Below are 22,549 nucleotides of genomic sequence, written 5' to 3'. Positions count from 1 at the left end.
GAGAATCTTGTAACTTATTTTATTTTTGCCTTTGCTTCCATGAAGTTTGTTGAGTACAGAAACTGGCTTTGGTGTGAGGCATATTTTTGTTCTCTATTTTTTTAATTTTTAGTGTTTTTAGTTTATATTTAAATGGATCCATTTCATGTATTTTCTCACAATCTGCCATAGTTCCTTTTTGGAAGCAGGCAAGATATGACTAAGAATAATAAAAACTTGCCTTAGTTGCATCTCTGGCAAATGCTGATAAGACCTTCACTGACATTCACTTACAGGTCAAGGTATGCATCTGAAGTATCTTTTTAGTTGTAACCAACCTGTACCTCTGTCCTGTATTGATTGTGAATTGCCTGTATTTCTTACTCTCTGCAGGAAAAACTGTATTTTGGCTGATGAGATGGGCCTAGGGAAGACCATCCAGTCCATTACATTCCTTTCAGAAATATTCCTCAGGGGAGTCCATGGCCCTTTCCTCATCATCGCCCCCCTCTCCACTATCACTAACTGGGAGCGGGAGTTTCGGACGTGGACAGAGATGAATGCCATTGTGTACCACGGCAGCCAGATCAGTAGGCAGATGATCCAGCAGTATGAGATGGTGTACAGAGATGCACAGGTGAGCCTCATGCCGACACAAAGACTCAGTGACCCTCGATGTCATAGTTGAGATCAGCATTTCCGTCACTTATCTTCTGGAGTGTAGTGTCTTGTGCCTTGGGTTACTATTTACTGATTATGTAGAGTCAGTCATACGCTTATTGAGGCAGACTTCTTGCTCCTCCCTGATAGTTTAATTTATGATAAAGACAGAATTATAGGGCATGCTTTACACTCCCTGAGATATACCAGCGACCCCTTTTAGGACTCTGAAAGCTTGGCTTCTGGGTTGGATTATGAAGTTACTTTTACACACAAAATTTTATCTGAATTACTATATGCTCAGTGAAGAAAGTGAGCCGCAGAATTGTTGTATAGAGAAGGGGTTCCTAGCCAGGGAGTTTGTAGAAGAGGTTAACAGATTTGACAGGGAAGGATAAAGAGAAAACAAGATTCAAATCATTAAAAGCACAATAGGATTTTTAAAAAGCTTTCGTTAAATATTATAAAAACTTTGCCGAGAATGCTTGTCCTGGGCACTGGATTTTATAAGTAAGGTGAAAATTAAAAGAATCTAATCAGAGAAAAGCCAGCCAGGAGCTTTGTAACTGCAGGAGACACTTGGAAGGAATTTACAGTGTGCTCTGACATGATGTAGCTCTGTTCTTTACATGTGATGGCAGCACCGAGACAGGCTAAAAGACAAAGGTGTGCCCTCCTGGTAGCACCTGTCCCAGGGGAATCAAGATCTTTACTGTGACTCTGTGCTAGAACCCAAGTGACAAGTTGAAATTAATTGTATCTGAAAGGTAGCAAAGAAAGTTTGCTTGGGCTTTCAAGCTATGCATGGTTTAGACCAGTGGTCGGCAAACTCATTAGTCAACAGAGCCAGATATCAACAGTACAACGATTGAAATTTCTTTTGAGAGCCACATTTTTGTGGAAGAGCCACACTCTTCCACAAAAAAAACGGGCCAAAGAGCCGCATGTGGCTCGCGAGCCGTAGTTTGCCAACCACGGATTTAGACAGACTCGTGACTAGAATATGTGAATCAACACCCATCTGCTTTCCTTACCCTGGCAGTTAATCAATGGAAAGCTTCTTTGCTGTGCCTTCCATACTGCTCACCTGTCTCACCCTTGTGAGGACACGTGCTCTCTTCTGTTCCACCCATGTAATGAGTCTGTCTCTTATCTGAAGAGCTGGTGTGTTCTTGTTCTCTTTCCTCAAACGAGGAAGAGCAGTGCTTATTGGCTTCTCACCTGGGCCCTGGCATTACTAGTGCTGGCTCCTCTTGGCCAGCTGGTGCCCATTAGCTGGATTCTGTGGCCATTGCATAAAGTTCTGCCCGCTGTTGTATCATCCTCAGGGAAACCCCCTTTCAGGAGTCTTCAAGTTCCATGTTGTCATCACAACATTTGAGATGATCCTGGCAGACTGCCCAGAGCTGAAGAAGATTCACTGGAGCTGTGTGATCATCGATGAAGCCCACAGGTTGAAGAACAGGAACTGCAAACTTCTGGAGGGTCTAAAGCTCATGGCCCTGGTGAGAGTGCAAGCTCTTCACATAGACAGCGGGGCTTCTCTTCACTGTGGAGGAAGCATTATCCATGTGACTGACTTCTGAGTAGTTGCTTTACTCTAGATTTATGTTTGCCCTCTATAGCTCTGATAGTGTAGGAATCAAATGTGTGTGTTTGTTTTTTGTTATGAACTGGGTTACCAGTTTGACCTTTGCCACAGATTGATTCCCAAAGGGACACAAGGGAATCTTAAATCCCAATAAATTTGTGACCTGAAACTATAAAGTGTTCTGGTTTGTTTCTGGGTCTCTCTCTGAATGACCTGATACAAAAGATTATGGCTTTTTAACATCATTGTCTTGACACAGTGCCCAGTTTGTGGGGGAAGGCACTCAATAATATTGAATGAATGAATGGTTTCTGTAATTTAACATGAAATTGCTGCTGGAATTATTAATGTGAAAGGAAGGTTGATCTGTCCATTAGCTGTACTCCCATGAATGTTGGCACCCTGTCTTTTCATTAACGCACAATAGAACTGCCCCAAATTGAGCACAGAATGCCCTAGCCTACTGTTTGGGGAGCTCAGACACTCATCCTGTGTTAATCTGTGCAGGAACACAAAGTGCTGCTCACTGGGACACCCTTGCAGAACTCTGTGGAGGAGCTCTTCAGTTTGCTCAACTTTTTGGAGCCATCGCAGTTTCCTTCAGAGACTGCTTTCTTGGATGAGTTTGGAGATCTGAAAACAGAGGAACAGGTAAATAGGGGCCTGAAGGAACAAGGAGACAATGTGATGATTACTTTACCATCAAGGAGAGAAACCACTGTAGAGTCAGGGGTTGGCAAGTTCTGACATCCATTATTTAATGTATTTTTTGTTTATGTTGAGGATAAGCTGATTATTAGCAGTTCTTATTACTGCAAAGAATAAATGAATTAGCACTTAAAATATTTTATGTTGACATATCAGACCTCAAGCCTTCACTAATCTCCCATGTAAGTTCAGTGATTTTGGGCATAGCTGTGATTTCAGGATCATGGTGCTTTCTTTTGCTCCCCTCCTCCTCCTTCCTTCCTACATAATCTGCAACATATTCTCAGGCTCATTTTTTAGTTCAATAAAATACTCAAGAGCAGTGAAGAAAAGAAGGCAGTTATATATTAGAGTAGTTGGTAAGTCCATCTTTGTCGATATCAACTGAATTTCCTCATTTTGAAAGATTTAGTCCTGAGTCTGGCATTTTTGGACTCAAAGCTAATTTAAAACGGCCAACATTAATAATTCTACTAAAGATTACAGAAATAAGCCAGACAAGTTTAAATGCCTCAGGAGAAACAAGAATAGAATTGGGGGTTTTATTCGGAGAAAAAGGTCACATCTGTTTGGAAATCAGGAAAGCTTTCACAGAGAGATTACAGTTTGAAAGTGGTCTTGGAAGAGTGGGTAAGTTTTCAGTAGGTGGAGGGGGAAGAGACTGTGACTGTTTTACATAGGAAAAGTAGGGATTTATTGTTTTTTAAACAGAATTTATTTGGGAGTAAGGAATCATTCACATAAGCTGGAAACAGGATGGATGTTTATGGAATAATAGAGGCCCTGTGCACAACATTTCTGCACTCCGCGGGTGGGAGGGTCCCTCAGCCTGGCCTGGGCCCTTTGGCAGTCCAGGAACTGTGGGGAGTGGGCCTACATCCTTAGCGCTGCTGCAGAGGCGGGATAGGCTCCTGCCACTCCACTCACCAGCTGTGAGCCCAGCCTCTGGCTGAGTGGTGCTCCCCCTTTGGGAGCACACTGACCACCAGGGGCCAGCTCCTGCATTATCTGTCCCCTGGTGGTCAGTGCACACCATAGCAATCGGTCATTTCACTGTTCAGTCTATTTGCATATTAGCCTTTTATTATATAGGATGAGGACAGAGGTTCAGAGCTATATTTGGGGAAGAATTTGGAGGGTATTAGAGGAGCAATGCAAAGCTTTGATTGCAGGAGTGACATAATTAGTTCTGCTAAATTAATCTAGTAATGGTGTGACAGTGGGTTAGGGCAGAGAAAGTAGGGACTGAGAAACCTAGGGACTTCCATTAACAGATGTCAAGGGTACACTCTGTGGTTCCAATCTGTTTGCTTCTACTTCTGTGGCAAGGCAGCCTTTGAGAGCAATGAGTAATCAAACTGAATTCCACTTCCGCTACATGTGCAGAATCTATTGATCCTTCAAAAGCCAGCTCCAGCCCCCTATCCGTTTTTGGACCATTAGAAATGCATTCTTTTTTCCATTGCACTTATTTTGTAGTATGCATTTTTTCTTCTTCCTCGACAATGGCCTTCTTGAGGAAAAGGCCCACATCTTCTCTAAAGCTGTGTGTGTGGTATTGACCAACGCAGTATCTGGCACACAGTATAGTCTGGCACACAGGTAAATCAGTGGTCACCAACCGGTGGTCCGTGAGGTTAAAAGGTTGGTGACCACCATCTAGATGATCCAAGGTGTGAAACAAGTGAAGGGCAAAGCAGAACCCAGCATGTGGCATATGGGCATTTGTGCCTATTTCTTTTCTCTCTGGGTTCTTATGTAGTAACTAGAGGCCTGGTGCATAGATTCATGTACATTGAAAGGAAATTAATTAGAAGGTGGCACCTATGGTGGCACCAGAGCTTGAAGGGTTTCTGCAATGTGAGCAAGGTCCCTCTGGCAGGCGGGATCCCTTGGCCAGGCCTGAGGGGATTGGGCCAAAACCAGCAGTCCAGCATCCCCTGAGGAGTCCTGTTGTACAAGGTGGCACTCTGCAAAGTTGCTGCATTGAGCATCTGCCCTCCTGGTGGTCAGTGTGCGTTATAGCTACTGTCCAGTCTCTTAGCCTTTTATATGTATAGATTCCTTATCCACTTGGGGGATTAGATGCCTAAGTACCATGGTAGGTAAAATGAAAGTCTCAAATGAGGTAGGTTTAAAATTGGAGTTAGGAGAAAACTACAAAAATGACATCAAATGTGTATGTTTTAAGTCACAGTAAATAAAAGTTGTAGAAAGCATCTGCTTCCAAAGTAAAGCATTTTCATCATTGTTTAAAACCTGCTCCAGTAAATAGCTCTTCTGAATCACTCTCTTCACGAAGCATTGGTGTGTGCACAGCTTATTTATGTAGAATCTACTCCTTTAAAATTTTTGAACAGGCCTTTATGACTCAAAACTTGATCTTTTGCACTTCCATTTTCCTGTATTTTATTTTCCCACCAGGGTTACTCTTATTGGCATCACATTTCAGCTCAGGATTAACTTAGGTGCCTTGACTTTGAATTATCTTCTTGGGAGTGCAAAGTGAATAGAGTTCTGTTCTGTCATCTTCAGTACAGAATAGAACTCTGGTCAGTGCGGTCAAAGTGAATAGAGTTCTGTTCTCCAGGCCTGGGCAGTCAGAAGAACAGAAAAATTGTAGCAAAGAACACTATCAGGCTAAAAGCACCCCTGATGTGATAGCTTTCATGATGGAATGGTAGAAGTCACCTTACAGCACCAGCTTTCTATATTCTACCCCCAAACACGTTTGCTGAAGTTATTTGTAACATATAGGAAGCATCTGTTTCCAGATTGTCTCTACTTCTTAGTGAGATATAATTGACATACTAGTGCAATCATTAGATGCACATCATAATGATTCAGTGAATAGATACATTATGAAATGATCACCACAATAAATCTAGGTTAGTTGATATCCATCACAGTGCATAGTGACAAATATTTTTCCTAGTGATGAGAACTTTAAAGATCTACTCTCAGCAACTTTCAAATATGCAATACATTCTTATTAACTGCGGTCGCCTTGCTGTTCATCCTGGAGACTTGTTTATTTTGTACCTGGAAGTTTGTACTTTTTGACAGCTTCATTCATTTCGCCTATCCCAGGTTGTCTCTACTTCTTACTTTGTTCTTTCAGCATCTAAGTCTTCCCTTTATAATATGTCACTTATACCTCTTAATGTGGCTTAAATATTTCTCAGTTGATTGCTGCACACACGTACATGTTAGAGGGGAGAGGTTTGTTTTCTCCAGGCTGGAGAATAGGTACTGTCTTTTGTATTTTCCTTTCTTTATATCTTGTAAGGTTGTCACATATAATAGTTTCTCAGTAAATACTAGTGAATGAAAACCAGGCCCCTTTTTCCCTTTCAGCCGCATGTTCAGGGTTCAGTTATGACCTTTCCTTTAGTCTGTTACCACAGTACTGTGCTCACGAGTTTGTAGTGAAGGTAGAATACCCTGTAATCATTAAATCAGGATTTACCTGGACAGGTAAAGAAACTGCAGTCTATCCTAAAACCAATGATGCTTCGGCGGCTGAAAGATGACGTGGAAAAGAACCTTGCTCCCAAACAAGAGACGATCATTGAAGTAGAGCTGACCAATATCCAGAAAAAGTACTACCGAGCCATCCTGGAAAAGAACTTTTCCTTCCTGACTAAAGGGGCATATCAGCACAACATGCCCAACCTCATCAACACCATGATGGAGCTGAGAAAGTGCTGCAACCATCCCTACCTGATCAATGGTGAGTGGGCGAGGCAGGGGGATACTCGGGCCTGTTGTGGGTCTCTGCCACAGGCTCCTGATAACCAACCATTGTAGTGACTGAGTACCCATTAGATGCCAGATGTGTGTATTCTCACCTTTTTACAGAGTATTAAACTGAAGTTCAAAGAGGTTGATGGATCTACCTAAGCAGTTTAATGAGTACAAAGAGCCACATTTGGAACTGTATCTGAAGATGGGGATGTTACTCATCAGTCTGTTGTCCATTATGTCCTTGTGGGGACAGAATATGTGTTACTTTGTTGGGTAAATGGTCATGATGCAATGAGTGAAAACTCTGTAGATAAATGAAGTTGCCTATACAATAAGAATATATATTGGAGCCTTTTTTTTTTTTTCAATAAAACTTTTTTCATAAAATTTTAATTCAATATCTGGCTTGGATTTGCTTATAGTTAAATTTTTATGACATTTAAAGATATGTCTATTTATCAACTTTCCGTAAAGGTTTCTTTAATAGCATAAGTCATCTTGGTATCTCAAATTCTTCTCTACCTGGTGAGACTTCCCAGGAGAGCAAAGCACCTGAGTTCTCTGTACCTGCTGCCACTGCAGAGCCCTCTGCTGGGCCACAGACTAGGGTTGCACATACAGCATTGCCTCACTGAACGTGGTCCCGGACCCAAGAATTCACTTAATTTCTCCTAGGATCTGTAAGGCAGAGAGCAGCTATTACCCTTAATGTTTTTTCAAGGAGTGTTTTGCTTTGCTTTGTTTTCAGGGGCAGAGGAGAAAATTCTGGAAGATTTCCGGAAAACCCACAATTCTGATGCCCCTGACTTTCAGCTACAGGCCATGATTCAGGCAGCAGGGAAGCTGGTGCTGATTGATAAACTACTCCCTAAGCTGATTGCAGGTGGCCACAAAGTACTTATCTTCTCCCAGATGGTGCGCTGTCTCGATATCCTGGAAGATTATCTCATCCAGAGAAGGTGAGACTGATGTCAAAGCTGCAGGCACTGCCTTCTTTCTGATACCTTTTGATTCATTCAAAAATTGTGCTTTAACAACAACAAAGCATTCAAAAAGGGAGGAAAGGAATATCTTCTTAAAGATTCTCTAAAACACAGAGATAATACTTATGACCAAGTATATCCAAGTTTAACTCTCTCTAGAGTGAATTTCATAGCCTATACCCTATAATATAAACCCCTTGGCTTTGCTTAAAAATGATATCCTACATGTTTCTTTATATTCTTTGTAGTTGGATGAAACAATTTAATCAACATTAGAGAAGATTTAAAAAATAATGTGTTTACTTTTGTTGTTTTTTCTTAATGATGATGAGGGAAATACATCCTAGAAAGCATCACTATGCATCAGGTTACTAAAAGAACATAATCTGACAACTCACAGGAAAATAATTTGGGGATATTTCATGTCCTTTTCCAGCAAACTCTAGATGTTATGATACACTAGCTATGGCATCCCAGTTTATTTTCTTGTTCACATTCCTATAATTTCTTGATTCGAGGTCCATTACTCATGAAGGTGGAAAGTCACTGGTGTTATTTGGATTCTTTGTGGGTACTGCATTTGTTACGTTGGGATATATCAATGATCTGAAGATGATAAATGGATTTTTAACAACTCCTAATGATAAAAGATTTTTCAAGATCATAGAAACTGTTAGTCTAGACATTGCTAAGTTTACAGGAAATTCTTTTTTTCTTAAAGTAAAATCATGGCAAATCTCAGTTATCTAAATATTCTTATCCTGGAAGATTCTGTTTGTTCTTCTAACATGTAATTTCTAGAAGAGAGTTAAATGGCAAATTTAGGAATGGATTATGCTGACATTTAATATTTATATAAATAATTCCTTGAAATCAGAACTCATTTTTAGATTAGGGACCCATTGCCAGAACACTTGCTTTTCATAAATATATTATCTTAGTCTTCAAAATATATATAAATAAAACAACTCTTAGTTTTCAGTTTTTTAAAGAACCCTGCAAAATGAGTAACAGTATAATTAACATACTTTTATTAAGAAGGGTGTCCTTATTTAGCTCCCTTTATACTATTTTTATTTATAATTTATTGCTTACTTTGTTTTCAAGTTACTTAAGTATACAGTTTCTTCTGATAATATGGGCACATATAACACCAACATCTGCCCAACGCCCCCCATTCAGACTTAGATGCATATCTTCTTAGTCTTTTTTCTTTGTTCATACATATATTTAGCTTTGTTGCTTACTTTTTAAATATTCTACATTCTACTTTGTAACTCACATTTTTATTTAATATATTATGAAAAAAAATTTTTTAAATTATTTTCCTATGACACAATTTTGGTGATCTGTTTGATATTCTTATTATGTCTTATGAGTTGTTTTCAAATTTTCAGTGCTTTAAGAAACTCTGAATATGCCTTTATAATCATTGTAAATGTTGCCAGTTATTTTTTAAGGACCAATTCTGATGTACATTTTTAAAAGCATTTAGTACATATTTTCAAAATCCCTGTAGATATTTGAATTATGTTTTAGTTTGTATTTCTGATTAGTAATAGGTGAATTTTTATATATATTAATTTATATTGCTTTTTTTTTTAAGTTGTTCATGTTCTTTCTCCATTTTCTGTTGCTCTTTGTCTTTGTTTATTAATTTGTAAGATTTGTTAGTTTACTTAAGAATATGGTGTATATATTTCCCCAGTATTGTTTTTGACTTTTGGGTGTGGACTTTTGTATGTTTACTTTATTCCCAGGAGTTGTAAATTTTATAATAGTTAAATCTCTCCATCTTAAAACAGCTTTAAAATAAATTTAAATTATTAAATCAATATACTTAAATAGCCTTCACTCACCTATTAACCATTATATCATATGAATATTCTGAGGTGTTTCTTTTATGGTTTCTTTCTCCTGATAACACCTAACACAGTTCTTCTGGGCTTACTATCATCATTACTCTTCTCCTTTTAATTCAGGGTTTTTTTTTAATGTTTTTATTGATTTTAGAGATAGAAACATCAATCAGCTGCCTCCTGCAAGACCCCTCCTGGGGATCGAGTCCACAGTTCGGGCATGTGCCCTGACTGGGAATTGAACCGCAATCTTTTTGTGCATGGGACAAGGCTCAACCAACTGAGCCACACTGGCCAGGGCTAATTCAGCTTTTATTTTCATTAAAGTTATGCATTATTCAACATAACTTAAAGAGGCAAATTATTTTATTAGAATTATGAAAAAATGCATTTCCTAATTTACTCCCTTCTGGCCCCTGAGTTTTTCCAACCTCAGAAAAGAGTAATTACTTTAAATATAATAATTTATAGTTATATCTAAAAAATGTTAATAATTATAATTTTTTTCGGTTTTAGATATTATCTGTTCTCACTATGTAAATGGCACATGTGCAACTTCCTGTCCTCCCATCTTCCCAAAATGCCACATATTACTTAGATTAATGTTCAGTGTTTATTAGGTCTTATGGAAATACTAAATTACAGCTTAGTCATGTAGTACCCGTTATTTCTTTATTGCATAATTTTTATTTTCCCTGAAGCTAAAAATTAGCTTTTTATTTCATTGCTTATTTTTCTGTGTAGTTATTATAATTCAGCTCCACGCTTTACCCTGGTTGCCTAAATCTCCTCTGGTGGTGGTCACGAGCATCAGTTTCATCTTCTCAGGGTCATCTCTTCTGGGACCTTCTAACGTGCTCCTCTGTGGTCAGTGCTCTTCTCACCTAGTACATAGTTGTCATCTCTTACCTCTCTTCCTTCATCATGCTGACAAGTTTCTTTCCTTCTCCCTTGAATCAAATTTCCTTATTGGTGGATCTCATGTACCTCTTCTGGGAGCTTCTGAGAAAGGGTGAATGATAAGTGAATTTTGAGACTTTGAATTGTTTGTAGTCTATTCTCATTCTTGAGTAATTCTCTGTTTCCCCGAAAATAAGACAGTGTCTTATATTAATTTTTGCTCCCAAAGATGCACTAGGTCTTATTTTCAAGGGTTGTCTTATTTTTCCATGAAGAAGAATATGGTACACATTTATTGTTAAATGAAAATAAAGGAAATTTATTACCTGCATATGGTACGGTAGTACGGTAGTTGTCAACACAAACCAGACAAATTGTGAATCCTACAGTATCAAGAATTTACTCATTTATTCAATGACAATCATATAATCTTCTGGAACATCATCATAACAATCCAATTCCTGAATTTTCTGGTGAATTTCTTGTGACTCCATTTCTTTCAGAATCAGTGGACCAAATCTCTCATGTTTAGCCTAGGGGGGCCTTATTTTCAGGGGGATGCCTTATATTTCACTTAGAAGGAAACCTGTAAGTAGGTCTTATTTTTGGAGGATGTCTTATTTTTGGAGAAATACGGTAGTTTGGCTGGGTTTGAGATTCCAAGTTAGAAATCATTTCCCACAGAATTTTGAAGGGTTATTTATTAGTTCATTGTCTTCTTGTATCCAGGGTTGTGGTTGAGAAGTTCAAAGCCCTGCCCTTCTCATTCCCAGTCTGTGTATGTGACTTTTCTTTCTTTCTTTTTTTTCTGTTTATAAGTTTTGATATATCTTCTTTGTCCCAGTGCTATGAGGTTTTACAATGAACTCTTTTTTATATGGGATGCATTGAATTAGATACTAAGTAGTTTTTTCTATCTGAAATCTAAGTTCATCAGCTCTGGAAAATTTTCTTGGATTTTATCTTTCATTATTTCATCATGCTTTGTTTTATCTTTGTGGAACTCCTGTTATTTGTATGTCAGATCTTCTGGATTGATCACCTGATTTTCTCTTTTTTCTCCATCTGATATTTTGCTATTTTTTCTGATAGAATTTTTTTATTCTCTCTTCCAATTTTATATTTTATTGATTTTACACAGAGAGGAATTGAGAGGGATAGAGAGTTAGAAACGTCGATGAGAGAGAAACATCGACCAGCTGCCTCTTGCACACCCCCTACTGGGGATGTGCCCGCAACCAAGGTACATGCCCTCCACCGAAATCGAACCTGGGACCCTTCAGTCCGCAAGCCGACGCTCTATCCACTGAGCCAAACCGGTTTCGGCTCTCTTCCAATTTTAACCCTAGGTTTTCTTTATATAATTATATTTTTAATTTCCTAGAGCATTTTCTTCTCTAAATTTAATTTCAATTCTTACAACATTGCACTGGTTATTTCATAAGTGCAGTGTCTTCTTTCGTTTTTCTGAAATAATCATGATAGATTTGTTTTTTCTTCCTGCAGCTTTCTCCAAGTGAGAATTGGAGAAAGCTGCAGGAAGAAATTATTTATATACACACACACACACACACACACGTATATGTATATGTATACACACACACACACACACACACACACACACACACACACCGTGTTTTCCGGCATATAAGACGACTTTTGAAACGAAAAAAAGCCTGCTCAGATTGGCCAGAGTCAGAGAGGCAGTCTATTAAAAAAAGAACTGGTGTTGCCTCGGAAGTGGGGGGTAGTCTTATACAGCGAATATAGGCCTAAACCTATGTTTTAACTGTAAAATTAGGGGGTCGTCTTATACGCCGGAAAATATGGTGTGTGTGTGTGTGTGTGTGTGTGTGTGTGTGTGTGTGTGTGTGTACACACACACACACACACACTTATATATTTATATCTTTTATATTAGAATTCTGGGTTTGTTTGTTTACTTGTTTTTCTTTCTTTCAATACTTTTAAGTATTATTTCACTGTGTTCTGGCCCCCATAGTTTCTGATGAGAAGTTCTGCAGTCATTTAAATCACTGTTCTCTTGTATGTAATGCTTTATTCTGTGTAGTGAGATTTTTTTTTATTTTGGATTCGCAGTTTGACTGATGGGTGGGATTCAACCTCTTCAGGGTTCATGGAGCCTCTTGAATGAACGTGTAAACGTGTATCATCAAATTTGGGAGGATTTGAATCTCTATTCTTCTATTTTGTTATTCCTTTTGCCCCAGCCTCTGGTTTCTTTGTAAGACTCCAATTACCTTTTGATGTTGTCTCACAGATTCTTGTTCTGTCTCCCTGCCACCTGCCGATCCTTTTTCTCTTGTTTTGATTTCTCTGTCTTCAGGTTCTGACTCTTCTCTGCTATTTCTTTCATGCTTATTAAGCCCATCCAATGCTTTCTTTACTATACAGATTATATTTTAGTTCTAAGTTTCATTTGTTTAATTTGATGTTTCTCTGCTGTGATTTTCTATCTTTTTGTTATGAAGTTCTTATCTGATAATTGTAACTTTTTGGATTTGACACCTGTTAATTAAATTTTTTGCTCTTGAGAATGGGTCGTATTTTTCCTGTTTTTTCATATGTTACACAATTTTGTTTTTTTCCATGGACATTGTGAATATTTTGTTGTGGAGATTCAGGAATCTGTTACATTTCCGTGAAGATGATGGTTTTTATTTGGAGGTATTATATGAGATGTGACTAAAAATGCAAATTCTGTCAATGTCTCTAGTAGATAACAGCTTCAGTCTCAGCTCAGACTACTCTTGGTCTGCCCCAAGCATGATTGAGTCTATTTTGAAGAAGTGGCGTCAGAAGAAGTTTAGGTTTAAAAAATTTGGCTCTCAAAAGAAATTCCAATCGTTGTGCTGTTGATATTTGGTTCTGTGGACTAATGAGTTTGCTGACCACTGCCCTAGCCAAAAGGATGGGAACTTGATTGTACCTGGAGCTGATAGTTGGGAAGCAGGGTGGAGAGAGGTAGGAAGATCACACTCTCTCTTCCCCTTTTTCAGTCTAATACTTATGCCTTTAACTGAGATTGGAACCCCTTCGGGTAGAGAAGGGTATGGTTCTTATGTTTTATCCTCTCAGGGCAGGGATGTGTGATCTAGAGGGCTGATATTCAACCAGTTCCCCTGGTTTTTAGACCCTTTGTATCCCCATTTTTCTGATGCCATCAATACCCAATCCCTTTGGGTATTCTGCAATATTAAATCAGGCTATTTCTCACCTGGGATTCTGCTTTCTCTAAATACCATATAGCTGACTTTCCATCTTCTAGAATTTTGTTGTAATTTCTCCTGTTTCTGGTTTATTTGAGGGAGTGTATTTTTATCATTTTACTAGAAGTTTGGGAAGATAAAAAATAAAATATGCATGTTAATTCATAACCTTTAACTGGATTTTTTTTTTTTTTTTTGATATGTCAATCTGCAATCCTTCTGTAATTTTGATAAATCATATATAACGGGCATTTAATCTAGTTTATTTCTAAATATGTCTAATTTCTATTTACTAAATGGTCCAGGTTTCCCCCCTATTCATCTAATACACTATCCATTTAATATACTGAGATATTATATATGCTGAGTATATCCCTAACCTTTCTGTTCTGATCAATAGTTTTATTTTTTTCTCATGTATAATTGCAGATAAACTTCAAAATTATTCTTTTTTAGTCTATCCTTGACTACTTCAGTCTCCCACTATTAAAAAATTGTGTGTGTGTGTACACACACATTTACAAAAGTCTGTATTTATCCCTATATACATATATCTATTTATTGGGATTTTATTGCTTTTACACATTTAGTAGAGTAAGATTGACATCTTTACACAACTGAAGAACATAATGTTCACTACACTTATTCAGGTCTTTTATATACACTGTGGATTTAGTAAATATTTATAAAGTGCCTTCCTTGTGCTAGAACTTCTGTAGGTGTTAGGGGGATGGTGAACAAACCAACATAGCCCCTAGTGTCATATTGCCAAATCCTTCATATTTCTTACTAAGGTTCATGCTAAGTGTTTTACATGTTTATGGCTGTTGTGAATGGGTGATTTTTCACTCTTTATGTTTTCCAGCTGTTTATTGTTGGGAGACAAGAAAGTCATTCATTTTCCTTGAGGCCTTGTGAGAACATTTCCTGTTGTGCCAAAATGTATCCCTCCTCCCCAGGCAAAGTGCACAGAGGTTTCCCAGAGTGCCACCTGCTTCTTATTGATGTTTGACAATGGCTCAGAATTACAGTTTCATGAACCACATCGACTCCTAGGGAGTTGGTTCTCAATACAGTTGATGCAGAGGGTTAATTGCTGCACTGATGTTTGATGTGGGGAATTTTATGATGTCTGATTTCTTTATTCAGACTTACTCGCCCTCAAGATTTTCTTTGTTTTTGAGCCTTGTTGCTTCTCCAGCTGTCACTTTGCTTTTGTTCCCATTTAATTTCATGCCGAACTCTCATCCAGGGCGAGGGCACAGCCAAAGGACTTGGCTCGGGAGTGAGGGGATGAGGAACAGTTGAAATAAACTCTAATTATTGAATTTTTATTTTACTTTAGTTCTTTGTGTTCTTCAAGAGCACCCCCTCAACACTGAACAAGTGATGGAAATGAGGATTCATGTTCCAATCATCCTGCACAATTTCTAAAACCATCATTAAGTCATAGCTGGCAGAATGCTGTCTAATTTTATGGAAATAATTTCCCCCGGGTGATGGCCAAGCTATGTCATCACATTCGTTGACTTCTCCCAAGGCCATGCCACCTCCCTGCCTCCCTCTCTGGTGGCTGTCAGAGAACACTGAGTCCTCTGTGCCTGTGGTCAGCATGGCTGGCATGTGTGATGGTCGGGGTGGCAGCTGCCCTTGTTTCATTGTGTCAGCCCTGTCTCCTGTCTCCAGACCCTGTGCTGCTCCCACACATCACATGCATGGCCCCGCTGCGGAGGGAACCAACCCAGACCAGGTCCTCGCCGCATTGGCTTATCAGAATCGCTTTGATACCTGTAGTTTCTTCTTTCATTTGCTGCCAGAGCTACACGTTTCCTAAGTTTACTGGTGTTTCTTATTTAACTTTCTCTTCCAAGTACTTAGGGAAATCTTTCTGTTCTGCTGCATTGAAATGCAGGGCATGGTATGAAGGCCACACAGCAAACTGGTTAAGAGTGTGGACTTTGTTTGAACCAAATGGATCTGAGTTAACTCACTTACCAGCTAGGTCATTGCAAGTTATTTTGACTGTATGGGTTTTTGAAATTTCCTCAAGTGTAAAGTGGCGATGGTAATAGTAAAACTACCTCATAGAATTATTGTGAGAGTTAAATGTGATGATACATGTCAAGCACGTATCACAGTGCCTGGCACAGAGTTGACACTTTGGTTGCTGCTAATATTGTTGCTGTTGCTATTATTAATGATAATGATAATTTTATCTAATTTCTTCATAGTGTTATAGAATTTAGAATGTAACTCTTACCTTTTATCTTATGATATGATCTTCTTAGTCTGCCTTCCTGACAATCCTGTCATCATCACTCATTTGCTACTGTAGTTTCAAATATTATTCCTAAGTTTGTTACATAAAAAAAAAAAAAAAAAAGAACGAAAGAAAAGTACACCTGTAATTCCAGGTATGGATGCACTGCAGCTTTGTAAGAGAAAGACATATGTTCGGACTTGGTTCTTTGCTCTGTTACATGTCCCTTAGAGTCTGAGTTGGTTTGGATTCTTTACATGGATTTCCTCGGGTGATTTCTTTTCATGGATTTTCCTTTTCCTCAAGAAAGTCAGGATTGTGTTGCCCAATTTAGTTGTCTATAGAGTCAAACCCACACAGAGTCATCTGCCCCTAGACTATCTATTATTCTCTTCCAATTATTTATCTGAATTTTTGGAGGCCAGATTTCCCAAATTCTGGGCTACTGGTAAGATTTTCATCAGGATTCACGTTCATGACTATTGTTGGGTCTATGATGACTTGGTCCTCTTCTCACAAGGTTCTGTTACTTCTGCTTTACCAGCCAGTTCATGCCGGGGGTTCAGGGCACCATCCCCTTGTTAATTCATGTGTTGGCAGGGGTAAGAAAAGAACAAGACTCTAAGCAGCTATCCAGGTTGCTACAATATTTTAATGCTCTGTTAATAACATTATTTCATCGCAAAGGTACCATCCGTGTTTTCTGATTGGGTAGACAGACAGTAATATGATCCCATAGAGTTTTATTTCTTTTATTCTCCTTCATTTCCCCCTCTCCTCCACCATGCTTTCCACCTTTATTTCTTCCCTTCCACACAGGTGTATGCTTTCTTAAGGACATTCAGCTTTACTTCCTCACTTTATTTTGCTTTAAAAATTTGTTCGTTCTCCCCACCCCTGCCATAGCACAAAGCATTTTCTGTGAGTCTCCCCGTTCACGTGGCAGTGTGCTGCCCAGAAGACCGTGGTCTCAGCTGCTGCCTGGAGGCTTTGCTGGGCACCTGTAAGTGCTGAGGAACCGTTAGGCTAGAGCTGACCAGCCCAGACATCAGGGACGGCCTGTCATTACAGTCTCCCTCCCGTTTCCAGTTTCCCAGAAAGCAGTGAGGGACTGATCTGAACTCTGATTCCTTGTACGAGCACGACTGAAAGCAGGTGGTGGAGACTTTTATTTGCTTTTCTGAGTTTTAGGGTTACGTTCAGTGCAAGGTAAAACTGGGAAATGACTTGAGAGTAAGTTGTTTGGGCAGTGGGAATTGATACTTTTTGCGTTTATAATTCTCCCAGTCCTCCTTAGTTTGTGGCTGTTTTTTTTGTTTTGGTTTGGGTTTTGTTTGTTTTGAGGGGTGACACTTTGCAATGCAGTTTTAGATGTCTGCCCTGCTGCCTATGTAGAGGGTGGGGATTCTTCTAGACTGTGGACACTTGGTCCATATGTAGAAGTGAGGGATTTAAGGCCATCGGTCAGCAGCTTCTTGCATTGTTTGCTGTTCTCCATTGAAGTCATGATTAACACGTGGGCTTTCGTTCGTTTGGGTCCCCTCAGATACACCTATGAGCGAATTGATGGGCGAGTACGGGGAAACCTGCGCCAGGCAGCCATCGACCGGTTCTGTAAGCCAGACTCAGACCGCTTTGTCTTTCTTCTGTGCACCAGAGCGGGAGGCCTGGGGATCAATCTCACAGCCGCTGATACCTGCATCATATTTGATTCAGACTGGAACCCACAAAATGACTTGCAGGTAACCATTAGGATGATTGCTGTTTGCCTTAGCCACCCGGAACCCAAGAACGTATGGCAGGGCCTGGCCTGGTTATAGAGTATCTGCCCTGTTCCATGCTATGGTGTGAGCCAGAGGGCAGGCTTAGGGCCTCAGCCTAGGGGAACTGAATGAAAAGTAAATGTCGGCCCTTCCTGCTAATCAGAGAATTGTTTTTCCCTTTTACTTTAAGTCAAATGATATTTCATAGTGGTAGCCTCCAAATACAGAATTGAACTATTTCTTTATTATCATCATCAGACATAAAGAACATTGTTAAGCTTGACTAATTCTCAGTTCTGGCGTTTTCACTCATCTTGTTTGTTAGCTGGTCATATGTCATACTCAGCTTGGGAAATAACCCGGGTGGGACATTTCCACAGTGTGTCAGGGTTCAGGCAGCCTCACAACTCATTTGTTCTGCACTTAATGCAAAATGTATAAATGCCCTTATAAGTGGATTTGCAGGTTGTATTTTCTAGTTTTACCCAAGTTAAGTAATGGTAACTTTAAAAGATGATTTACAAAGATTGAAGTTATTCGAAGATCAAAGTTTATACAGTTAAAAAGTAAGCATCGACAAATAAGAAAATGACAGAGCAGACACTTCCAGTTTAGAGTTTTTCATCAGCCCTGTTTGACAGTGAAAACAGCGACCATATCAGACAGTGAATTAGCAAAAGAGATTCTGACTTTTCAAGAAGATCATTTAGAGTATAGATTTACATTATTATTAACCATGAATTTATCCTAAGTGTATCTTGATATATTTTCTAATACTCAGAGTGTGAGTGTAGGGTAGGGAGAGTGGTGGGTGCCTCACAACCTTTTTCATGACGCAGTGATTAATAAGAGAAGTTTGGCGGATGCTTCTTCACAACACTGAAGAGGTAGCCGAGGGGATTCCACAAGGAGAGGAAGGCCAGGAGGGAGAGCCGAGCTGATGCCTGTTGGGCCTTCTTCCATGGCCACCACTTCACGGAGAGCATTCTGCTTTGTCCTTTTCATTCAATGAGTTTCCAGGCAACATTTTATTTGAAGAAAGCTAAATACTAGTTAAATAACCAGTCCTTTAAATAATTAAATTGATGACAGTTGGCTAAAACTCAGAGGGAAAAGTCATTGTGAAACTAATTGTGTGGCACTGTGTTCAGTAAATGAGGAAAAATATATGAGTTACAGAGAGCAATACTTATTCCAAAGAGATAAAACAGGATAAGGGGATAAGAATGATGAGGGTTGGATGGCCTGGTTTAGAAAGTGGTCTAGAAAGACTCCTTTAAGAAGGTAATGTGAGCAGAGACCTCAGTGATGGGGAAGGATCTTAAGTTACAAGGTCAGGAGGAAGAATGTTGCAGACAGAGGAAATAAGAAGTATAACCACTGGGGGTGGGAGTGACATGGGTGGCACCCTGAAGCAGTGGGCCGGGCACTCGCTGTTCATTCTCAGTCCCAAATAAAGTGAGTCAGGTTTCCTTTGAGTTCTCTCCTGCCTCTCTTGTCAGTGTCCTCTCTTTTCCACTCCCTGCTCCTTTTTTCCCCTGCTGCCCCAAAGCATCCTTTTCCATCTCCCATGCTGTCAACTCCTCTCCTGTTCTCAGCCAGCTCTTGACTGACTTATTGACACGTTTATTGAGCCCAAACGTAGGCCTGCAAAAGGAAGAGCCACTTCCCAGTACTCCCTGACTCATGCTGCCAAGAGTCCAATTCCGCTTTTGCATGAGTGGTGACCCTGTGGAGGCAGGCTTTTAGATTGGCAGGAGAAATGTGAAATTGCCAGGCTTGAAATAAAATACTTGTGTGTAAAAACTGGGCTACAGTATTATACCAGCATGCTAGAAGTGGTTGGGTTCCAGTAGCACTGTAGTAATTTGTTTAACCTCTGATTATGCAGTTTTTACATCAAGTAATAAGTAGTATTTTTTAAAGTATTAAAGAAAATCTGCTTTTTAAATGTAATAGAGCTAATGACTCGAAATAGTAGTATAAAGGTCAAGAGAGGATATAGCATTTTGCTTGGTTCTTTGTACCAGTTATTTTATTTTCACCCTAGAGGCCCATTGCATGAATTTGTGCACAGCTGCAGTCCCTCTGTGTGGCCTGCAGAGATTGGGCCAAAACTCACAGTCCAATGCCACCTGCAGCTCTTGCCTGCTGCTCCCACTCATCCTGGCCCGACTGTGCCTGCCGCTGGCTCACGCCCAGTCATTCCCAATAGGGAGAGGTTCGCGTTGCCACAGCAGCGCTCACCAGCCATGAGCCCTGTATCTGGCGCCCTCCCAAAGCGAGTGGCCTGCAGGATTGGGCTGAAACCAGCTCTTCCACATCCCCAAAGGGTGCAGGCCAGGCTGAGGGACCCCCTCTGGTGCACGATCAGGCCAGGGAGGGACTGTGGGAGGGTCCAGGCTGTGTCTGGCCCATCTTGCTCAGTCCCGATCAGCTGCACCCCAGCAGCAAGCTAACCTACCAGTCAGAGCATCTGCCCCCTGGTGGTCAGTGCACAACATAGCAACTGGTTGACCAGTCGACTGTCCCCTAGAGGTTAGTGCACATCATAGCCAGTGGTTGAGCAACCTTAGCACACCATTAGCATATTACACTTTGGTCATTCAGTTTTTCTGCCATTCGGTCTATTTGCATATTACCCTTTTATTATATAGGATGATTGTAAAGGCATGGTGAAAGGTTTTGCCAAATTCTGGATGTGAAAGTGACAATAGTAAATTAAAGAATTAATTTAAAATCTCACTGCTTGGGCAACTAAGACATTCCCCCTTCCTTCCCTTTGCAGTCACTGGGATCTAAACATCACTCCTTTTTTTCATAGGCCTTTGTTCACCTCAAATATATTAAAAACTAAAGAACTAACCGGGGGCCTGCAAATTGTGCAGGAGCACATCAGAGCTCTGTAATTTTTCCTGTGCGGAGGTGGCACCACTGCTCTCACTTGCCTAACTACTCCAAGCTTCTGTATTTGTATCTTTGCTGATGGATCTTATTTGGGCTTCATCTCAGTTGCTGCCCTAGTTCTCTCTCTGCCACGTGTTTTTATATGTGATTTTGGAAAATTAGGAATACCTGATTAACTATTAGATATTTGACTATAAAATGACGAGTCTTAAATGTGACAGGACTCCTCTTGTTATCCTCAGGTAAGTCATCTTGGTAGAGCACATGTTTATTTCCTGGTATCGTAGAGCTGCCTGTGGCAGTGGTCTCCCAAACAGGTTTGCTTTTCTCAGTTAATGAGAAGTCCAGAGATGTGTAGACAGGACTACTGGGGTTGCTTCATAGTGTCATCAGAGTCCCAGGTTCCTTCTGTCTTTCTGCTCCTTCATCCTCAGTGAATGTGGTTTACATCCTCTTGGTTCCCAGATGGATACTTCATGTCCCAGGCAGGAAGGTGTGGTGCTTTTTTCAGGAGAGCAGAACCTCCCCAGATACCTCTAGCACACTTCTGCTGCATCTCACTGTCCAGACCTGTGTTGCCTTGCCATCCCCAGAAGGCTGGAAGTGGTTTCATTTGGACATGTTGCTGCCCTTGGCAAGAATCAGGGTTCTGGTGATGAGGAAGAAAGGAAATGTGGATGCTAAAGAGGTAATTAGCAGTGTCTGCAGTGCTCCTCTTAGACCTTTGCTCGGAACCTTTCTTAAACTTCCACCTGTAATTTACTCTCAACACTAGATGAGCCAGGAACAAGAAAAATCATTGTAAAAGCTATGGCCACATATTGTTGCTGCTCTGTAGATTCCATAAACTGTATTACCTTGATTCCTTTCTTTACCAGAGTTACCCATCAAACCTTCTCCTGATACTAAAGATTTAACTACCACTAAAGATACAGAAAGAAGTTATGGCAACTAATTTTAATAGCCGAAGACTAAACAGCTTGGTTGTCCAGTAATAGAAGACTGATTGACTAAGCCATATATAAAAGAATGAGGAATGTGTCTGCAGACACCTAAATATAGTGTTGGGTGAAAAAAAAAATAACGTGGAAAAGTGCGCATAGTATGCTAGCATTTATCTAAAAAGGCTCTCTCTTCCTTTCCCTTCCCTGTGGAAAGATTAAAACGAACAAAAGCTTTATTTTTATTTTTAAATATTTTTATTGATTTCAGAGAGGAAGGGAGAGGGAGAAAGAGGGAGAAACATGATGATAGGGAATCATTGATCAGCTGCCCTCTGCACACCCCTACTGGGGACTGAGCCCGCTACCTAGACATGTATGTGCCCTTGACTGGAATCAAACCCGGGACACTTCAGTCCGCAGACTGACTCTCTATCCACTGAGCCAAACCAGCTAGGGCAAAAAGCTTTTTTAAATGGTTACCTATCGCGGCAGTAAGGAAATACGATGGAAGTTACAAGATAGAAGCTAGTTTTTCCAAATATGCCTTTTTGCATTTAAAAAATACTTTTATATGTTTTTATTGATTTCAGAGAGAGTAAGAGAGGAGAAAGAGAGAGAGAGAGAGAGAGTAAGAGAGGAGAGAGAGAGAGAGAGAGAGAGAGAGAGAGAGAGAGAGAAACATTAGTCAGCTGTCTCCTGCATGCCCCCCAGTGGGGATTGAGCTCATATGCCCTGACTAGGAATCGAACTTTTACCTCCTGGTTCATGGGTTGATGCTTAACCACTGAGCAACACTATCTGGGTGGGTGCCTTTTTGCATTTTTGACTTTGGATCCATTCTAAGTATTTTATAGCATTATAAAATAAAATTAATTTTTTAAAATGTACCTTTATTGTTAAAAGTAGTACAGCTGTCTCCTTTCTTCCCGCATTGACGCCCTCCACCCCATGGCCGCCCTCTACCCAGGCCTTCACTACACTGTTGTCTGTGCCCATGAGTTATGTATATATGCATATA

At 40.0% G+C, this 22,549-nt stretch overlaps 1 protein-coding gene across 2 annotated transcripts in view; it reads left to right on the top strand.

The window, feature by feature from the left end:
• CHD6 (chromodomain helicase DNA binding protein 6) overlaps nt 1–22,549 on the top strand; it is a 145,402-nt gene that overhangs the window by 70,922 nt on the left and 51,931 nt on the right. For both annotated transcript variants that reach the window (XM_084887512.1, XM_084887511.1), the window contains 6 exons: nt 373–616; nt 1,968–2,144; nt 2,738–2,881; nt 6,416–6,671; nt 7,434–7,644; nt 17,464–17,659. In XM_084887512.1, coding sequence (XP_084743638.1) covers nt 373–616; nt 1,968–2,144; nt 2,738–2,881; nt 6,416–6,671; nt 7,434–7,644; nt 17,464–17,659 — 1,228 coding nt within the window. The remainder of the gene's footprint in view (nt 1–372; nt 617–1,967; nt 2,145–2,737; nt 2,882–6,415; nt 6,672–7,433; nt 7,645–17,463; nt 17,660–22,549) is intronic.

This window comes from Pipistrellus hanaki, assembly GCF_964339955.1.
Source record: "Pipistrellus hanaki genome assembly, chromosome: 6".
In the NCBI taxonomy this organism is placed as follows: Eukaryota; Metazoa; Chordata; class Mammalia; order Chiroptera; family Vespertilionidae; genus Pipistrellus; species Pipistrellus hanaki.
Note: the sequence above shows the minus strand (reverse complement) of the source record. Positions and strands in the feature narration are given on the sequence as shown.